Below are 22,947 nucleotides of genomic sequence, written 5' to 3'. Positions count from 1 at the left end.
TATTTTTATTATTTTTATTATTATTATTTCTTCTATTTGGTTTAGTTTTTTTTTTTAAATTTTATTTAGATAATAGTAGATATTATACGGTGTGTTAGTATTAAAATACAGGGTGATTCACCAGCGTGCAACATTAAATACAAAACCGGACGATGACTAATAAAAACAATTCGGAAAATATCTGTTTCGTCTTTTGTCGAAACAACTGAAGGATGACGCAACCCTGACACGGAAGAGCTGTATTGTGGCTAGTTTCTTTGCCAGTTTTTACCTTCGCTGACCTTCAAAAATATTAATGTTGCATATCATTAGATTTGTCTTGACAGCCGCTATCCGAAAATAAGTATTAGAATATATCATTGCATTAAAAAAAAAAAGTTAACCAATAAATCTCGGATATGACATAATCTATCAAAAAAAAATACTAATGTTATATTATAGTCCCAAATCTTTCGTGTAACTTTTTCTTTATCAACTTTTCTGTTACTGTTATACTTTCCGAGCTATTTAGGTTGCAAAAGATTGTAAGTCACCCTGTATATTGGTGACAGGATGCTGCAAATTACTTTCACTTCTTTTTTTTATTATTATTATTATACTTATTATTATTTTAACCTATAATCATTTTTAGAATTTTATTATTCAAGTATCTAGTTTATAATTTATGTTCGTTCCTTGCTTTTCTTTTTTTAATGCAATTTTATTTTTGAATGTTATACGAATGAATTTTCTTTGAAGGTTACTATTCATGCTAAAGAATCAATTTGACCTAGTTCGACAAATGATATCTCTCTCTTTTTCAAGTTGTACGTACAGTGTATGAAATTTAATATGAAATTTTCTATTATAAGTTTTTAAAGTGATTTTTCTTTTAGCATTAAAAGAAAGTCAAAGTGTATTCACAGGAATAATATAAAATTAGGTTATATATATACATACTTAAGAGGGACATTCTATAGTCATCGTTTAAAACCAGTCCTACATTTCACCTGCCAAGTGATCACCTCGTTCACTTTGAGATCCTGAGTAGAAAAAAGAATCTTAGGCTAAGCTTTCAAGGTTACAACCGGCACGAGTTACTTCCATTCACTCGAACGAAGTATCGTTTTAATCCTACTACTACTAAGATAGAGTTGACCTATGGTAAAAAAAAAAGAACTGTTGAGAATACTGTCTTGTGATTCGTGAGTATTATGCAATGAAGTATTGTACTACTGTCAAATATATTTATTATGTTACATTCTTGTTAAAAAAAAAGTAGTTACATAATTGTTTTGCGAAATTATGAACAACAGAACCTTATAATTTTGTTATAATTTTAATTATTAATTTATATAATAATATTATAATTTATTTTCTATGATTATTTGTTAGTTAATTCATTGCAATTTGAATTTTATTTCAATTTTGTTATCAACAATTTTCAATGCTATTTTTTCGGGGCAAACATTAATTTGAATTAATCGCAAAAGAAAAAATGCTTATATTGAAAATAATTGGACATAATAATGCAGAAATGTATAAAATGATTTGATTGAAATCATCTTGAAATATGCCTAAGTGCTTTTTATTTTGTCTAACTTATTTCAAACGTCCTGATATATGATCTTATTATTTTATTCCTTTAGAATTTCGTAGAATCATAGTTGAAAGCTAATTTTTATTATTATTATTATTATTTTTTTGTTTCAATTCTTTTCTTTTATCCGAAGGAAAAACTCTTTCGGAATGTCCTTCGAGAGATAGGAAAAACTCACGCCACGTAACGTCCTCCCCCTCGTTTCATCTTAGTCCAGAGTAAAGGAACTTTATTCGTGGATAGATAATAGTAATAGTAGTAGTAGTAGTAGTAGTAATAGTAGTAGTAGTAGAATTCGACGTGAAAGAAGGAGGGTAATAACCCGAACCAACCGTCCTGTCGATTTTTCGCATCGTCTGCTCTCAAAGCGAAAGAAAAACGAGTGATAAAAGCTCCAGGCAGTCCGAGATGAAGTTCCTCTCCCTACGTTCTCGCGATCGAAAAGAAAGAATAAGAAAAAAAAATTATAAGAGAGAGAGAGTGAGTGAGAGAGAAATGAGTTAAGAAGGAGAAGGAAAAGGGAAAGGGTAAGGAATCTCGACTTCTTTTGTCAGCGTCATTTACCCTTTATTACATTTTATTGTTACACGCTACAATAAGCCCAATGAAGATTCGACGCTACAATAAGTCCAATGAAGATTCGAATATCTTTTTTTTTCTTCTTCTATTTCTTTTTTATCGATGTTTTTTCATCTATGATGTCGTCACATTTAAAAAACTAACTTTACAAAAGCTGCTTCAACATTTCATTTTATTTTATTTTATTTTATTTTATTTGTTTCGTTTGTTTCAATCGTTTATTAAAATACAAGTTTCTTTTTTTCAGATCGTTACATTTCTTTTTATTATTTTATATTTTTCAGGGTTTATTTTTATTAAAAATAATATTTTTATATGCAATTATTGTTTATCAAATAAAAATAGATTTTTAGTTTTATTTTATAAAGAGTTTAACTTTCTGTTAACATCAAAACACAAACGAGTTCGACATTACTCTGTTCTTTTCTCAAAATTTAAAACTAACAAATATTTAATCGTAAATTTTGATATTTTATACGAATTATATTCGATAACTGGTAAAAAAAAAAATATTTTTCTAACGTGAATGATATAAATTTCATTCGTTCCAATAATTCGAGAATCTTACGAATTTTTTTCTTTCTTTTTTTTTTTTTTTATTGGAATCTCAGGACTGCGATGCACACATTTCAACAAAAAGAATTCCAATAAATATTGTACATAGCGCATATATATATATATATATATATATATATATATATATATATATATATATATATATATATATATTATTGAATTGAGTTGAATTAAATTAAAATAAAATAAAAAGAAAAAAAAAGGAAAAACATAAAAACTATAATCCTTTATGATAGTAATACTTTCAAATGGGAATGGAAATTATTGATTAGACGTTTTTACCATGGATGGTGAATACTTAATAATTTTGTTGGATATCTTCTTCCTGTCGAAACTGAAATTCTCCCCGTTGTTTTTCTTCGACTACGTCAAAAAGCTGAGAAAGTTTGAGTAGAGATTTAACCGAGTACCACACTTACTACTACTATTACTACTACTATTATTTTCTCTCACTCTCTCTCTCTCTCTCTCTCTCTCTCTCTCTCTCTCTCTCTTTCTTCTATTTCTTCGATTAATAGTCAGTTAGTGGAACAACCTTTTCAATATTTAGACGTTGACAAAGTTTTCCAAGAATAATCGAATCAACTGAAATTTCTCGTTCAATTCACGGTTCGACTTTTAACTGAAAATATTTTTTGTTTTTACTTTTTTAGACAAATACATTTGTTAATATATATCTGTAAAATATACCTACTGCATATCATTTATAATAATTTGATTTTTTAAATAAAAAATAAGTTCGAATTGAAAAAAACTTAAGCTGTATTTGCATACCGTATGCAATTGCAAGCATATATCAAAATAATAAAAGGTGATCACGATGTTATATACATGTATATATAAAGGGAGGTTATACGAGGTCATTTGACGATACTATTATATATTCGCTCGATCCTTTCACCGATGTAATTTGCATCATTAATGAGCGTGTACGCGCTAAATCCTTCGCATAGTCATAAAATGGATGCGAGTTAGTTCGATCTTCGTGTGATATGCAACTATGCAACCCAAAAACAACAACAATAACTACAACAACAGTAATGTTGCAATTTAAACGAATAATCCATGTATATGTACCTTCACACTTATATATATATATACAGGGTGATTCACCAGCACTTGCCACCTAAATAGCTCCGAAAGTTGTGGATCAATTGGGTGGAGGACAAAATCCTTTACAAACATTTTTTCTACATTTTTATTTCCATTTTTATTATTACGTTTGAAGTGTGCCTTTCATTTTACCATAGGACGATAAACTGGACCCCCCCTCCTCTTTTTATTCCTCTCCCACCCTTTTCCCTCGACGAGTTCGTAAGTCGCGTCAGCTGTTCCGGTTAATTAAATTTTATTATACCCAGGAGCATTTTGAGTTTATGAATATGCAGGAATCAGGACCAAAAAGGAGGGGGAGTTAAACGATGTGGTGGTGGTAGGGGTAAGTTTTAGAGACTAGGATACAAGGTTAGGGGAAGAAATCGTAAGAAAAACAATACAGTTTTGTAGATTAAGAATGATGCAACTTTGTTGTCCACGATTTATACGAAAAACAGATCTTCAGTGGTATCATAGTTAAACTTTTGTGTTTATTCTCACAATGATTTTTCATTACGTAAAAGTATACTTTATACACATTTACACATTTACATATATACATGTATGAATGCATACATGCATACGTAATTCTCTTTGCCAAAGATTAATTCGAATTTAGTTCACCCAGACTTTTGTCCGTGAACATTAACCGTAAAAACTCGGTTTAAATATAATAATAAAAGTTGAAACTTTATTGTTAGAAACGTTTGTAACATTTAGTGATATTTTACTTAAGTCTCCGACGTTCCATAACTAAATTGCACTCTGTAGCAGTGTTGCATGGGTTTACACGCACCCACGTTTTTGGAATTCAACCACGAAAATTCCTTTAATGTTTCGTAATCCGTTGCGGTGGTGCATTACTTTAACCCCCACTCTTCCTTTTATCCCACCCCCGTATATTACGTTCAAATAATTAAATGTACCAGTTGTCTTCTTTTCGTTTTACCCACCCACACATTTTTAACACAAATCTTTTTCTATCCCCTTTGTTTTATTTCTTTTTCTATTTCCAAAGTTGCAACAAACCACACATCACCAAGGAAGTTTCCTTCTTCCTCCCTTTTCTCATTCGAATGGGTCGGTGAATCTAAAATGAAACGTACGACGTTATTTTAAAAAGTTGGCACGATGAAAATAAGAAGAAAAAAAAACTGCAACTTCTCGGCCTACTCTCCTATACTTTCATTAATATCATTAAACTTTTCGCATTAAAGGTAAATCCCTTGGTACCCGTTGCTACCCTTTCCTTCTACCCTACACACATACACACACACACACACATTCCCTTTTTTTCTTCCTTTCTTTCTCTTCGTTACATTTCCATTTTTTTTTATCCCTTGCCTACAAAGTTTGCATTGAAACGGCTCATTATCTTCTACTTTTCTTATTCTTTCATTCTCAATCTAGATACCTGTCCATCTCGTTTCCCTTTTTCTCTTTTTTTTTTGTGCTTTCTTTATAGGAACGTTTTCCATTCCGTCTTTGGTTTAGTATTGAAACGCACAGAAGGTAAAATAGAACGAGCAGAAGATCGATTATCGCTTTTGCATTGGTGATGATGGTGGTATTGGTGGTAGTAAGGGTGGTTTTATCGATTTCTTCAAGTTCTAGTTCGATTGAATTTCATTTCAACCTTTGAGTTTTTTTTCTTCTTCCAAAATGAACTATCCACTATTCCGTTTCTTTATATCAGAAGCAAAAGGCATAGTAGTAGTTCGGTTAGGAATCCGGATATAGAGTCACGATCGAGTGCGGTCTGCTATAACGTTCGATAGAACGACGAATCGAATGTTACCTTAGTTACATATGTGTGTATGTATATGTGTATATGAGTATACATATATGTAACGTAGTCGTAGACATGGAAATGTCTCTTGAAAACGTACGTTACGACGTGACCGACATCGTCTTCCTCCTCTTCCCTTCTTATTTTTTTCTTTTTCTTCTTCTTTTACTTCTTCTTCTTCTGACCGACAACTTATCAAGGCAAGTCAAGTCAACCAACCCCTCATCCATCGTCTTTTCAATACAATTGAGACCCCTTGTATTCAGATAGGGAAAGAATTTTTTTATTTTATTTTTCTCAAGATTTTTTCATTGCTGTTGCAAGACAGAACTTGACATTGTTTAATTTTTGGTAATAATCAATTTTGTGATATACTAGTTGAATCACCAGCTCTTGCTACCTGAGCAACTCTGAAAATATGATAGTAGCAGAAAAGTTAATAAAGAAAAAGTTGCATGAAAAATTCAGTACTACAATATGGCATTAGTATTTTTTTGATAAATTTAGTCATTTTCGAGATTCATTGGTCAACTTTTTTTTTAAATACAATTTTATATTTTAATACTTATTTTCGGATAGCGGCTTTCAAGACGAATCCAATGATATGCAACATTAATATTTTTGAAGGTCAGAAATGGTCAAAAATTGTGAAAAAGTATGGCTGGACACATTACCTTTTTTGCTCGTCAGGCGGCGTCGTGGTCGTGTCAGGGTTGCATGTGTATTGCGACAACCTTCAGTTGTTTCGACAAAAGACGGTGAAGATACTTTCCGAATTGTTTTTCTTGGTTATTATCAAGTTCTATATATAGTGTTGCATATCGTTGGATTCGTCTTGACAGCCGCTATTCGAAAATAAGTAATAAAATATAACATTGTATTTAAAAAAATAAAGTTGACCAATAAATCTCAGAAATGACTTAACCCAGCAAAAAAATGGTAATGCCATATTGTAGTCCCAAATTTTTCCTGCAACTTTTTCCTTATCCATTTTTTAGTTATTGACATAGTTCCGGTGCTATTTAGGTCGCAAAAATCATCCTGCATAAAGTATTAGTTTTATGATGAATTTTTTGTTTTGTTACTAATCAATGATTCATTCTTCACAATAATTTGTATTTTTAACATTTACTTAACATTGTTAAAGATAGTTTTTTTTCTTATATCGGATACTTGTGATTATTAATAGCATGTATGTAAGTAATCGTAAGATATAATTTACATGCAAATATATGTGGGAATGTATTGAATAAAAATGATTGATTTATAATCGCGATTAAGAATACATTTCAATGATTATCTTTGTATCGATCTAATTTATCATATGTTCGATGAATGACAAGGATGATATAACAAATTTTTTCTTTTACGAGAAAGAAAAAATATAACTTTATATTTAAATGAATTTTCTTTTTTATAGATCCATCTTTGATCTTATTTCACACATAACATTATCTACATATATATGTATACATATGTGACTATAATTATGAATGTTGTTTAAGATCAAATCTATTAACAAAAATGAATTAATCATTTATTTCACATCACATTATTTTTAACTAAATTAATTCAATATAATTTTCACAATAGTTTAAGATATGATATTGTTTAAATAATGTTTGTTATTTCAATATTATATAGAATTTATTTAGTGTTCAAATTTAATTCTTTAAATATCTCGAAACCATAGATATATGACTTACACCACTTTTATAATTATGTGCACACATATATGCGTTGTCAAAAATCAGATAAAAAATAATCAACGACGCGTATAGAATATATATATATATATATCAACGTTTAATTAAAACACATGCTCTTAAACATATAATCAAAAATTCCCTATAACTACAAGAAATCTTTAGCGTACAAATAAATCAAAAACAATAAAAAAAAACATCGATGGTCTATACAAGGAAACATTTTAAAAATTTATTCGGAAACACTTAATCCCCGATACCCATGTTACACACACACTTATATAAAATGTAAAAGGTGAGAATAAACTTAATATAATATCGCTATCCCTTTTCTCTCTTTCTTTTTCTAGCTGATCGTTAATAAACGTATATTTATTATTAACGATTACAAAATATTTTCACGGAAATCCCAATAATCGTTCAACCAATGAAGTATAATAATAATAATAATAATAATAATAATAATAATCCCCGAGCATCTGTTCGGAAAAGGTGGTGGCAAGCACAGGAAAGCGAATCGAAGGGAAGCGAAGGGAAAAAAAAATAAAAAAAGGGGAAGAAAAAAAAATAGAAGCGTAGCTAATGGAGCGAGAATGTACGAACTATGACGACGACTACGACACATTCGCCACGGACGATAACTAACGATAATTGCTGTAGGGCCCGAAGGGCAATTTCTTGAATATTTAATTGACATATTAAATCGAGAAATAGAGAAAGAAAAAGTAATAGAATATGTCGCAGGTAACATAGAAAATTTATGATTCCAACTTTCTAGCTCGTGTAACGCATGTTACGTTGAAACGCGATCGTTATATAAATTCCTTTTGAATATAAAGTAATCTATGTGACTGTATAATGAAATATAAAAAATAAAAATAAAAAATGGAATATAAGAAGATAAAGAACTAAGTCGCATGATGATGGCGCAAAAGAAAATTAAGATACGTGAACAAAAATGTATGCGTGTGTGTGTTGATGAGAAAGAGGATAGTTTGTTAAAAAAAATTAAAAAAGAAATTTCTTTACTGTTCTTTTTTATTTTTTTTTTTTAATGAATGATAAAGAAGGATTAAAAAAAATGTAATTTCGTTAAGATACGTTGACAACAGTGTATGTGTGTGTGTGGGTGGGAAAGAAAGAGGATAGTTTGTTAAAAAAAATTAAAAAAGAAATTTCTACTTCTTTTTTTTTTTTTTTTAATGTATGATAAAGGAGGATTAAATGAAAAAAAAAGGTAATTTCGTTGACAGTATATCGTTTAGGTTCTTAAAAGTTCCTCTAAAAAATTACTACGTACATTTTTATATCTTTCTTTTCTTTTTTTTTTTTTTTTAATGAGAAAATGACTTCTCTTTGAATTTACTAGCACCATTATTGGTTCATAAAAAGTAGTAGTGAGTGTGTGCGAAGCGAGAAATTAATATTAAGTATACTTTTTCCTTTTTTTTTTTTTCTTATTACTAAATCTGATTTTTACTCGTTACAAAATTTCTTTTGACCAATTGGAAACTAACCAACGTTTGGTGGACTAAAATGTAATCATTTTTAACTTACAGTATCATTATCAATTATTAAAACGTAATATTTATTACAGTAACCTAAAAAACAATGCAAATAAATAATATAAATTCGTATGTGGGTGTGTGTTTGTTGCAATTAGAAAAAAAAATCATTTTTTTTTCTCATTATCAAAGTAAGTTAACAAATGTTTAAATTAGAAGATAAAAATAAATGAAAAAATACTGATACTCGAAATAATTCAATAAATTGTTAATCGAATTAAATTTTTAATATTTCGTTTTGATATTATATCAAAAAAAAAAAAAAGACTGTATAAGCATGGTTCTGTAAAATTCAAATTCATATAACATCGTTATTCAATATTTACTTCACATTTTATGAAATGACCAACTTTAGGAAAAAATATTCTCGACGTTGATAAAACTATGTTAAATATCATATCTCACTTAAGGATAACATTAATTAATTAAAATAAATATATAAAATTACGGAATGTAAACGAACAGGATAACTTTTTGACTAGCATGCATAAGTTACAACCACATTTTTCAAACTCTTATTGGTAAATTAAAATAAATGTTAGGTTTGAGTGTTACATGTTAAATGTTAAATGTTAGGTTAAGAATTGTTAGTTGCTTTTAACATAAAGATTTATTAAAATTATTTAAATAAAAATAAAATGATTGATATGTAGGTTGGTACAATTTATAAATAGGTAAGAGTTATAGTAATCGATCGTAACTGGAAATATCGATTTTGAACATGCGTGTATAGCAATCACCGATGCCTAGTACTACCTAGGTGTACTATTAGTTTCATAGAAAGGTGCTTTCTGAAATTACACTGACCCTCCTCCCCCTGACTTCGCTTAGAAACGCGAGATTTAACCGATATCGATCCATGAAATCGATGAATCACCATTTTGCTTTTAGGTTTGGAGATATCGTAAACCGCGAAATCATTTTCCCCTATTGGCCAATAGAGATATTCCGTGATATTTGATCTTATTGAATTCTACCTGTAGATTAATTTCTAATACGGAATCCTATGACTCAACTCTATCGTAATTACGTTTAATATTTAATATTACATTTTACTAGTCTTATACTGTAGAAAATTATTTTGTACGGTTAGTAGACGTGTGCCTTCAAATTTTATCTAGAATTTTGTCAAGAAAATTTGTATTTAAATATAATTTAATATTTTTGTGTTTGATTTATTATAAAATGTTGTTAAATAAATTGTATTTCTTGAAGATAGGTATTTCTAATCTTCAATTTTGTTCATGACAAGACATTTTATTGAATACTAGGATGCTTTGAAAACGCGTTGCTGTGGTTTTGTTAGAAAATTGTAACTTAATATTATTCTTAATTATTTATTAAATTATAACACAACACACAATATAATAGCACAATTACATTGGAATACATAAAATACTAGTATACTAGAAAAAATATAAAAAGTAAGATTATGTCGTATGTAAATTGAAATAATTGAATTGAAATACGACGCCATCTATTGAAAACTTACAGAACCTAAAGACTTAGATAATCTACAAATAATGAAATCCTTAAATTAGCAATAAATTACACAGAATAAAAATTTCATTAAAAAATCTTCATTGGAAACTAGCAATGTGACACACTGAATTTTTATATCCAAATATTTGAAACATAAAAAAATAAAATTGCAAATTATAAAGCAGGTGCAAAAGTAAAAATTGACGTTAACACCATTACTTTTTAGATACTTATTACTAGTAAAAAAAATTGGTTGAGTAATTTTGAAAAGTACGTTGTTATTATCCGATAGATGGAGCTGATAGAGCTGATAGATCAGATCGGATCGTATTGGATCGAAATTTTAATTCTTCTTCACGCGAAAACGTGTCTCGCGTTTGTTGTTCGTGCATAGTACGCGATAATAGAACGTCTTCGCGTATAGCAAACGGTGAATTATTGAAGCGCTAACGGAAAACGTTCCTACGGTACTCGTGACGATCGCTAGGCGAATTAATGGAGTTCGAGACTAGGAAGTCTTGTTTACGAGCGATACAGTTCATCGGAGCATAAATATGGAGAAAGGAAAAAGATTGGTGAGAAAGAAGAAGAAGAATAATAAGAAGAAGAAGAAGAAGAAGAAGAGAAAGGAAAGTAAAGTAAGTTATGGAAAGGTGTGAGAAAGAGAAAGAAAATATAAACGCGAAGTTTACGAAGGAAATGAAAGAATTCGCGAACTAAAATAAGAAAAAAAAGTTAAAACGAAACAAATCGAAATTGTGTGGGGGTAAGATGGGTGAGTAGAGAAGGTTTGTAGGGTGATCAGAAAAGGGATGGGGATTGGCAATTGATAAAAGCAAAGAAATGAGAAGAATGAAGAAACCCTTATGAAGAATAAAGAATGCAAGGGTGTGTACTCGTTATAAAACTTACAATAACTATCTTGGTGGAAGTAATTTCTTCAATATTTTTATTATTATTATTATTATTATTATTATTATTATTATCAAAGCTCTCATTAGAATTGCAACAGAAATGTTTTTGATATTTTGTAAATGTATCCTGTAGTTTGTATTTAATAAGTTAACAAATTGTTACATTGTTTTCAAATGAAGATGCATGTTAGGAATTGGGGGCATTTTGTTAAAAATAAATTTTGACAAATTTATTATTGAATTTGATTAGTATGAATTTGTTATAAGAATATAGATAGATATTGATTTAATATAGTAAACTGAGTTGGTCCGTTATTATTACTATTATTATAAAAGAAAATCGTAGGAATAAAGATAAAGACAATTTAGAATAGTTAAAAATATTACATAGTTTATTATTAAAATCTCAATATCGTTTAAATTAATCTTACTATACCAATTTTGTCATAAACCTTTTTATATATTTACCTTTGGTTTTGTTTTAACCTTATCAACTAAACCAAAAATCGTTAAAATTCGCGTGACTAATTTTTTATCTTATCTCTACTTTGTAACCAACCTTAAGACGTATACTCACACACTTCCAACTAGCAGACATAATCTCGTGTTGTATTTTTGATTAAATCTTTAGTTCCTAACCTCTAAATAGAACAAAATACATACTTGCAAAAATCCAATTGTAATTACTAGTCCCTTTTTTTCGTCAGATCAAAATATCTAAAGAAAAAGTTATAAAAATAGATTGATGTTATAAATATAATTATATAAAACAAGAAAATGAATAAAATGAGAATGAAAAGGATGACTGACAAAAGATTTAAAAAAGGTTTTATAAAAAAAGTAGAGTTTTAGATCTCTTTAAAAGAAATGTCAAAGAAATCTTTTGACAAAGAATAAAACGTTGATAGATAGAAGAGTTGAAAGAAAAGACGTTGTTAAGATACACTCCCCACTTTCAGCTCCACCCACACCTAACATCATCCTTTTATCTTTAGATCTTGTTTCTTCTGGAAAGAAATATCCGCCACTTGACGTTTAGCAAGCTCTAATTTTCGTTCATAATTTAACGATGACACTCGACGATGAAAATTCTTGAAATCGTCCGCCGCCTCCAACCCCACCCACACTCCGAGCCCCACCCACTCTTTCCCCTTCTTCCGTTAGCTCGTAATATTTCAAGCGAACGAACAAGCTGAGGTAAGGGAGTGGGAGGACGAATTGTTAAAACTGAATTACGAACGTAATTAATAACGGGGTAGTAACGCTAGAAATTTCGTTAATTATTCGAACAAGCAGCAGCAGCAGCAACAGCAGCAGCAGCAGCAGCAGGAGAAGGGAAAGGGAGAGGAGTGAGTGAGTAATTAGCAGACTCGAATAAATGCAAAACTCTGTGACTACCATCACCCACTCACCTACCAACACTCAGGGACCACCACATCAACTCTTACCACCCTCCAACCCTCACACAACCTCTTTAAAGTTAAAAGCACGCGTCACACATTTCGTCGTTTCGACAAAACGTTCTAATCGGCTTGTTTTTATTTTTGTTCAGCACAAAAGGGAAATTCTTAAAGTATCAGCGACGAACGTCGTTTTATTCCAGAATAACTCGAACGTGGGATAAGGGTAAGGATACAGGAATGTAGGGGGTGGAAAGTATCGTTTTGCAAAGCGTCAAGAAGAACGTAAGACGAATTCTTTCCTAGTATTCACTTTCAGCTTCTATATATGTATATATAGAACGAGTATTACATATGTGTGTGTGTGTGTGTGTGTGTTGAGAAATACGAGGATAGAGGATCTTTCATGCGAGAAGAATTTTTCCGTTATGTTATTTGAGAGAGAGAGAGAGAGAGAGAGAGAGAAAGAATAAAGAAGAAACCGAGTTTTATGCGTTTATATGGATAAACTTAGGAAAAGTAGCTACACATCTTCTTTTCTAGATGATATCAATACAACTTCTCTTTTACATACTTTCTTCTTCTTCTTCTTTTTATATTACTTTTTCTTTTTCTTTGCAAATATCTTTTTTTCACATTGTCTCAACAAATGTATTTTAATCCATGAACAAACGTGACACTTAAATGAGATCAAATTTACTAGTATCAAAGTGTAAATGTTAAAATAAAAAAAATAGAATGTGTTATTCAAAGAAAACACAATGTTGCAACAGCATGATTCTTCTATCTCTCTCTCTCTCTCTCTCTCTCTCTCTTGGGGTATATGGGTTCCAACAATTTCTTGGGTTTTTCTTCTAGGACACAAATATTAACGAAACACACAAAATCCCAAGTTTCTCCTTCTCTTCTTCTTCTTCTCTTGTAATCCTAACGATAAAAGAGTACTTTGAAACAAAGGGATAGTCAACAAGATTGTAAAAGAGAGAAACATATAGAAACACATAGAAAATAGAAGAGAGAGGGAGAGAGAGAGAGAGAGAGAGAGTAAGAGAGTGTGTGTAAGATATTTCGACATTGTTCAGTGGAATCGTCGACACGAAGATCGTGAGACGATTTCGAGAAACGTTGAGAGAAACAAGACACATATATACACATACTAACACATAAATAGAGACAGAGACAGACAGAAAGAGAGAGAGAGAGAATTGTTCAGGATACTCGAGAGAGAACTTACGGCACTGGCACTTGCCTTGCGGTAGTCGCATTCCAACGCGTATCTAATAACGTTCAGTGAAAGTTTCCTCTTATGCATGCTCGCTCGCTCGCTCGTGTTTACGAGAGCGTGCTCGCGAACTCGCACGCGGCTTCTTCTCTGATCAAAGAGAAACAGAGAGAGAAAGAGAAAGAGAGAAGGGAATGATGGTGGTGGTGGTAGTAGCGGTTCATGGTAGTGGTAAAAGCAAAAGACGTTTCTTGATCGAAATTGAAATATATCAAGTAACTAACTATATATATGTATATATGTATGTATGTTTGATTTACATCGTATGTGTCCACGTGTACACGTGTATACTTCTCATATACATAATACTAGTTATATATATTTGCTAGGATGCTCTGACTACGCGTTGTTGTTGGTTTGTTATAAAATGTTGATTGAATATTATTCTAAATTATTTAGTCAATTATAACAATAATAATACTCACAATTAAAATGGAATACATCAAATAATAGTACTCGAAAAAATAGAAAAAGCAAGGTTAGGTTATATTATATATAAATCTGAAAAACGTACAATGTACATATATCGCAAAAATTGAATTGTAATACTACGCCATCTATTACAAACTTACAAACTTACAATATTTAAAGATCTAGATAGCCTTAAAAATAATAAATCCTTAAATTAGCAATAAATCATACAAAATAACCAAAATTTCATTAAGTTTCTTAGTATTGATCTTCATTGGAAACCAACAATGTGATACTAAATATTTATATATAAAAATATGTATATGTAAATGCATGTATGTATGTATGTTTGAGTTCTTTATGTATACACGTCTCATATACATATGTAATACTAGTTATATATATATATATATATATACTATATTATATGACTAGTTATTCTGTAGAATATTACGTATATACTTAGTGTCGTCGTTTGATTAACGTATATATATATATAGTCGATTTGCTATCTCTAATAGTTACCTTCTTGTCTCATAGAATCGATCTCGACACACCTTTTTCAGAATGTATATGCATATACATATATCGACTACTCACGATCGACTTCTCACGATCTTTCGCGATAGTTTACTTTAAGTGGCATTTATAATACTCGCGAATCACGTTATCCCTCGTTTGTAAAGTGATCCTCTAACTAGTTTCTTTTTCTTTTTTCTTTTTACAAATAATAATCCTGATGATGATTATTATAATAATAATAATAATTTCCCCTTGGGGTACGGGGAATATAAGAATAGGCCCCAGGTAAAACCTGCCTGTCGTAAAAGGCGACTAAAAGGATGACTACTGCCTGAAAAAGGGTTAACCAAACCCTCCCCTTCTCACTTCCCTTGGTATGAAAAATATATAATAATAATAATCTCGAAGTTATAATAATAATAATAATAATTTAGTATCAAGTACAATCATACCAAATGTAAATAAGTATTCGTGCAGAAAAGTTGGACAAAGGTCAATTGGATAATTTAATCTGATAAAAACAGTTTCTTAGAAATAAAAAAATTAAATTCTTTGATTCTTTTGAAACCCAAGTCCTGTCACTTCAGCTTAGTCAAATTTATTTACTAATCTTATGACATACATACTTACACAACAGACATAAATGACAGATATTAATAATTTCGAACGTGTCGAATGAGAAAGATTGAAATCGTGCGATTATAATCCTTGTAAATGTTTTAATTTAAAAATCGTTCGTATTTAAAATTATCATCGGATAAAAAAGTAGTGAAAATCTACACATTGAAATTGTATTAATAAGAAAATAAAAATTAATAAAGAGTAAGAGAAAGAGAGAGAGAGAGAAGAGTAGTAGGAGAGAGGTGCGCAACAAGTCGCGGAACGCTTCATCAATCTTTCCGTGAGTTGCGTGGGTAGGCGTGAGAAACTGTGTGCTGAGAATGATTGAGAGAGAAAGAGAAAGAGAAAGAGAAAGAGAATGAGAGAGACAGATATATAAATAGAATAAGAGAATAGAAGCGTTCGAAAGGTCACATTTCTCAGATTTTCTCGAGTTCTATGTGTTAAAGAGAATGAGTGAGAGAAGAGAAGGATAGATGTAAAAGTAACTTTGCCACTGTGTGTTGAAACCTAAAAGATAGAATAGTGGTATAAGAGTTAGTGTGTTCACACAGAAAACCCGCCCACCTTAACAGAAACCCGCGTGATTTCGCTGCTTTTGCGCAGCCGCTGACCCGGATCGTGAAGAGAAGTCAGGTTGCAAACTTAGCCTTTTTAACTTAACTTAGAGCCTTTCGCAAAGTAGCGGTGGTGGTGTTGGTATCTCTCACAGAGTTTGCTAACACACGATCTCCTTTTACTATTTTAATTCACTTTCTCTATTTATATATATATTCTTATATTACATGGTAGATCATAGGAATGTTTTTTTTGTCCCTAATTTCTAAATTTGTTTAGAACATTTTTTATTCAAAATGTGTTATTCTATAAATATTATAATAATTAATATTAATATTTAATAAATTTTAATTTTCAATAAAATCCTAAATATTTTAGAGCTAACTAAATTAATAACCAATATATATATATATTATTTTATAATTATTTTAAATATATGTATGTATGTTTGATGTGAAGTCAACCTAATATAATTTTTTGAATTTGGCGGTAATGAGCGCTAGTGTTGCATACAGATTGCATGACCGGCTTAATGTTTTCCGGTTTTCCGGTTTTTCTGATTCTATTTAAGATTTGAGTGGCATTTTTGAATCTGCATCAATCTCTCATTTTTCATAATATAAAACGTTTTATTTAATATCAAAACGACTTCTTTTCTATCTTCAACAAATAAATAATAATAATAATTATTATTTTTCAATATTTTATATTATATAAAATATTTTCTTATTCGCATTAGTTCGATGTAAAAAAAATTAAAAAAAAAAAAAAAAAAAAACTAGGATCCAAATGACTTTCTTTTCTTTTTTCTTTTTTTCTAATAAAATAACGCGTTACCTTTTCGATTTATTTTTTTCGTTCGATTTAACATCTACGTTATATTTCCCCGTAAGGTTATTCTCGCGTAATCCGTTGCTGTCACATAAGCAACGATCGATGAAGGTCTCTCCTAACCCATCAGAATCCCTTTTCCCCTCCTTCGACCCCTTACTGATTGACGTTCGAAACCTAATATCCGAAATGTGTCCGGAATAGAGAGCCTCTCTTTCTCTTTCTCTCTCTCTCTCTCTCATTTTATTTCTTTTTTTCCTCTCTTTGTTTTTTCTTTTTTTTTTCTTTTTTTCTTTCTCTTTGGGAAAAGCTTTGGAAAATGTAAGAGCACCAGGAAGGGAGGGACCCTTGGGATAGCAAGTGGTGTAGGCAAGTTGTTACTTACCACCACTACTATTACTATTACTACTACTACTACTACTAACTTGGCAGGTCCCAGTTCTCAACCCCCATAAAGTCGTCCGCAAGCTCCTCCTCGATGGCGATCGACTTTCGTGTCATTTTCTTCTATAAGACTAGACGTTATATACTATCGGTTGAACAAATTCAATGCGAGTCTACGATCTAACAGAAATTTCACACAAAAAATATATACTGAAGTAATATAACTTGGTTTTTTTTTTTTTTAAGACGTCAAGTTTTTTAAACAGTTAACATTAAACGTATCGACACTTTTCATTTATTTCTATCTGGTAAAGTGCATAAGTTAATTATTCACTAGTTTATTTAGGTATTGTTTGTTTGATTGTGTTCAGATTAATTAAAGTGATTCGTTGAAATGTCGAATATTATTTTATTACTGTTTGATGTAAAAATGTTTCTACAACTAAGACATCTTTTTTACAAAATGCTTTAAAGTGTATATTAGTTTTCTTTTATCAAACATTATTATCAGTACGATAAAATGTTTCTTTTCGAGTTAGGAAAAAAATGAATGGTCAAACTTCTCTTACTTTCCAATAACTGATGAAATTTTCTCTTTTTTTTTTTCCTGTTTTTACCAAACGCATACCTGCACACACATACACATACATGTATATATACATATACAGAAGATTATACCTCCTCCTAACATGTTCCACGCTTTCTTCTGTCCCAGCACGGTGAACTTTCCACGAGCGCAACGACCCTCATTGAAATTCATGCGGTCGAGAACTATGAGAATCCCCACGACGTGCGTCATGAATTATTGTTTTTCTCTTGCACCGCCACACGACTGAACCAGCAGGACCGCAGGGAAAGGAGAAAGACTATCTTTCTTTCTTTCTTTCATTCTTTTTATCTTTTTTTTTTTTTCTACATTACCAGAGCTTTACCGAATATCCTAATTTTCTATTTACCTGCCTCTTACAAAGTTGAGAATAGGAATATGAATAAAAATTTCTCTAGATTGAATATCATGTTCATTTTCATTCTGTTTTTAATTTTTTTTTTATTATATTTTTATTATAATTTCAATTTATCTATTTATATGTAAAAATATATAGTAAAAATAACACAGGAAAAAATATAAAAAGTAAGGTTAGGTTATGTCGTAGATAAATCTGAAAAAAACGTGAAATAATTGAATTCTAATACAGCTTTATTTATTGAAAACTTGCAGTACCTAAGGACTTACATAACTTCTAAATAATAAATCCTTAAATTAGCAATAAAAAATAAAAATAATTTCATTAAGTAAACTTCATTGGAAACCAACAATGTTACACACTAAATGTTTATATATAAAAATATATCTTAAAAGATACGTAGTTTAAAAAATACTCTTCATTTATCGTAGTATCATCGAGAACACGTTAACGATGATAACATTTAGAATAGAAAAAAGGTGAATAAAAGACATAAATGACGTACCTTTCCAGGTTAGGAATGAAGTTTAAAGATAGAGAGAGAGAGCATGTTAGTCGATTAGGATTTATATGGTGGCTCGTGCTGACTAAACTAGCTTAGTATGTCTTATCTTCTAGTTTCTAGCAACTAAAACGAAATAAAAAGAACAAAAATTGGACTCGTAATTCCTGTTAAAGGTTTACGATATAAAACGCACTTCTCAAATATGACGTAACACGCTTGTGCTTTTTTTTTTTAACCATAACCTCTGAAAACTATAAGTATATCGTAACGACTATGATAGAAAATTTTGGTATGAAAAGATTTGTGTTATCTTTTTTTCAATTATTAATTGATTGAATGATTAATGAACCAAATTATTATTATTAATTATAATAATTTATTAGATTAAGTATATTTTGTTTGTTTTCGATTAGGTAGGATTCTAATATTCTTAGAGAAGTTTATACAACACCAGTATACTCGTAAATTAACGAAAGAGCATAATCAAGAATCCCCGTAACTCGTTCGAAGTAACGTAACGCGTTACCGAATCGCGAACGTTGTGCTTAGGTTATTTTACTGAACTCTTACTATTCTCCTAATGTTACAACGTAATAGTGTTTCATGTTACTAAATCTTAGGATAGATTTTCTGTCGAATTAAAATATTATCTCATTTATCTAATCGTTCATATTTTATTTAATGAATTATCTTAAAGAAAAAAAACACAATTATTTATAAAACAAAACAAAAAAATAATAAAACTTTTATGTATTTTATTTAAAAAAACAAATTTGTAAATTTAATGAATTTTCACCTATTTGAAATATACTCTTGAAATAAAAATATTCAAATAAATATTCTATATAAATATTCGAAAATATAATTGAGAAAGTTTATTGGTAGGAAGTAGGCTAACAACTAGTCTAATGATCAGCAAGCTTTGTCAAACAGGTGGCTAAACCACCTGTTGTGTTTGCCGGTACTTGGGTGTCTCTCTCTCTCGGTGTTTATGTGTATGTTGTATATATTATATGTATATGTTTGTATGTATGTGTTGGTGAACGCGTAAACGCGTTCGTAGGTTCGTTTGTAGCTAGTGAAAGAGCAAAGAGGTATCAAGGATCGTATATATGTATATATACATGTGTCTATGTGTGTGAATGTTGCGTAAGTTTTCAATGGCCTGTTCGAAGAGCGTTCAATCTCAACATTATGCGTAGAAGTTTGGGTTTTTGAATTAAGTGTTACCTGGAAGTATAAAAAAAAAAGGAAGGTAGAATATAAAAAGTAAATAAATAAAATATAAAATAATAAAATGAGATAGACGTTTAAAAAAATTATTAAAATTAGTATTTTAAATAGTTATGATGAATAAAATTATAAAATATGTTATTAGTATTATAATTATTATTATAAATTATTCAGAAGAATATAAATTAAATATTATATTGAGAGAAACACATAAATAGTAGGATCGAGTCCTCGATCTGGAATTCACAAATAAACGAGTCTACTAGTTTGTCCTTCTAATTTGAAAGTATATTCAACGTGTCGTCATCGTGATAGTCCCAGTGAAACAAATTATACTATAGTAGGTTATATCGATAAAATCTCGTGGACGATTCAATAGAATTCAGTCACATATTTCCTTATATCAAATCTAATCTAATTCCTCTATTAAAGTTTTTTTTTTTTTTATATTGCATTATTTCTATTGAATTGATAATTAGTATAGATACGTTTGTTGATTGATTTTATATCTTAACATACACACACACACACACACACAGGATTAAAAAATATAATTAAATGTACAATATAAATTTTATTACATATTTTATTAAATTTAAATAAGCACTAATTTTATTATATATTTAATTCTATTAAATTCTAATATATTTGTAATGAGATAATCAAATTTATGATTTCTTGTTTTTTTATTTTTTATTTTATCATCTTAGATATTTCGATACATCTAAATAAATATTAACAAATATTTTTAGGATTTGTTAGATTAAATAGAATTGATTAACAATTAATACTATTTTTTTAGTATACCATTATATAACTCGTTTAACTTTTTTTTCACAAAATGAAATATAATATACAGACGTGAACTACTAACACTTCATATGACACAGTACAGTTTGTCAAAGAAACTTTAGAGGAATGAAACATATTTGTAGGGGAGGGAGGGAACATAGAGAAAAGATACTACTATAGAAAGAATGGTTGGTACCTCTAAAGCCCAGCTTGATTTCTCTAGGGGGGTTTTGCGTTCTGCGAAGAAACTAAAGTATGGAAAAAGAAATAAAGAGAAAAAAAAAACTTGGAGATGAAACTGAAAACGGATCGAAAATGTGACGAAGAGAAGGAAAGTATTTTGTCTGAAGGTGAAGCAAAATGCAAAAAAATAAAAAGAATTCCTAGAACTAGATCTTAAAGTTATAGAAAACACATACACACACACACCTATAGTTAAAAAAAAAAGAGAATGAAAAAGAAGATAAAGTTGTGAAACAGGAAAGAAGATAAGAAAAAAAGGTGAAGGGGAAGAGGATGGTAAAGTTCGTAATATAGAAAAAGAAAAAGGTATTCTGTTCAGGTATAAGGGCCTATCTCCTTGAAGGTGTAAAAGGACACACCGGAAGCATGACGTACACCAATGGTATATCAACTTCCTAGCTGGATAACACGAGCTGCTGGTGGACCCCACGAGGGCTATTCCGTAGAAGATGTTCCTCGATTTATCCAACCCTCCTTCTCCACCCTCTCCAACTCGACACAATAGCATTCTACCACCACCACCACCAACACCACTTTCCTTTTACTATGACATACTACGTGTAGGGTATACTACTACTATTACTAACATTATCAAAACTTTTCTTCCTTTTTAGTTTCTATCATCTTTTTTTTTTTTAATCTTTGTATTTTTATTCATCGATAAACCATAGTTTTATATTTTCTATAGTACATCATCACTATAAGTAAAATAAGCCATTGTCAAGTTGATGAATAAGTTACTATGGGTTATTTTAGTTTCTTTACTTTCTTGTGGTTTTTTTTTTTGAAAGTGTTCAGATGCTTTAGATGATATTAATTTATCTTGTATAGTTTATTATGTTATAAAAAAATTGAATACTATTTATTTGAAGACCGTTTATGATCGAAAATGATATTGATTCAAAAAAGCGGTTAAGGAATAAGTTGCTTGAAAAATTCAGGACTATAATACGAAATTAGTAATTTTTTGATAAATTTAGTCATTTTCGAAATCTATCGGTCAACTTTTTTTTTTAAATACAATGTTATATTTAAATACTTATTTTCGGATAGCGGCTTTCAAGACGAATCCAATGATATGCAACACTACTATTTTGGAATGTCATAAATGGTTAAAACTAGCGAAAAAGTACCATCGGCCTAGGTACAGCTTTTCCGCGTCAGGTGGCGTCGTGGTTGCGTCATCCTTCAGTTGTTTGACAAAAGACGGTGCAGATACTTTCCGAATTGTTTTTCTTGGTTATTATCAAGTTCTATATTTAGTGTTGCATATCGTTGGATTCGTTTTGACAGCTGCTATCCGAAAAAAGTCATAAAATATAACATTACTTTAAAAAAATAAAAGTTGACCAATAAATCTCAAAAATGACTTAACCTAGCAAAAAAATGGTAATGCCATATTGTAATCCTGAATTTATCATACAACTTTCTCCTTATCAATTTTTCTGTTATTATTATACTTTCAGAGTTATTTAAGTCGCAAGAGCTGATGTGTTACCCTGTATAAGTATAGTTATTATTTTGAGAAAAAATGAAGTTAAATATAATTTATAAAATGATGTGTGTTTCAAAATATTCGAATTATTATATTAATTTAAAAAAATTGATTTCTATTTGATAATTTTAATATATAAAAATAAAATAATTCTTATTTACATAGATTCAGATATTTTATTATATATTTTTATTTAGATATTTCTTAAGATAAAATGTATTAAATTAAAGAATAAATTAATACACTTTGTCACAATTGTTCAATATATATATATATGTGTTTGTGTGTGTGGTATCCTTTGCGTTAACCGAATATCATCCTATGCATGATACAACACTCTCATTAGTACTTGTATCTCTATCGCGTAACATGCATTTGCATTCTGAGATTAATTAATATTAATATCCTTCCTGTGGCAAC

At 29.8% G+C, this 22,947-nt stretch overlaps 1 protein-coding gene across 2 annotated transcripts in view; it reads left to right on the top strand.

The window, feature by feature from the left end:
• LOC149031140 (CCR4-NOT transcription complex subunit 6-like) overlaps nt 1-22,947 on the top strand; it is a 174,431-nt gene that overhangs the window by 126,602 nt on the left and 24,882 nt on the right. Inside the window, exon 4 of one of the 2 annotated variants that reach the window (XM_089176678.1) lies at nt 18,010-18,032. The exons of the other annotated variant lie outside the window; for it this stretch is intronic. Within the exon in view, the coding sequence (XP_089032804.1) occupies nt 18,010-18,017 (8 nt within the window). The 3' untranslated portion in view covers nt 18,018-18,032. Of the gene's footprint in view, nt 1-18,009; nt 18,033-22,947 lie in introns of those variants that run through there. 2 annotated transcript variants of the gene reach the window in all.

Source organism: Polistes dominula, unplaced genomic scaffold, assembly GCF_049000335.1.
Source record: "Polistes dominula isolate Pdom_NZ unplaced genomic scaffold, Pdom_raw_medaka contig_80, whole genome shotgun sequence".
Taxonomy (NCBI): Eukaryota; Metazoa; Arthropoda; class Insecta; order Hymenoptera; family Vespidae; genus Polistes; species Polistes dominula.
The sequence above is the reverse complement of the archived record's forward strand: the minus strand, read 5'-3'. Positions and strand labels throughout refer to the sequence as shown.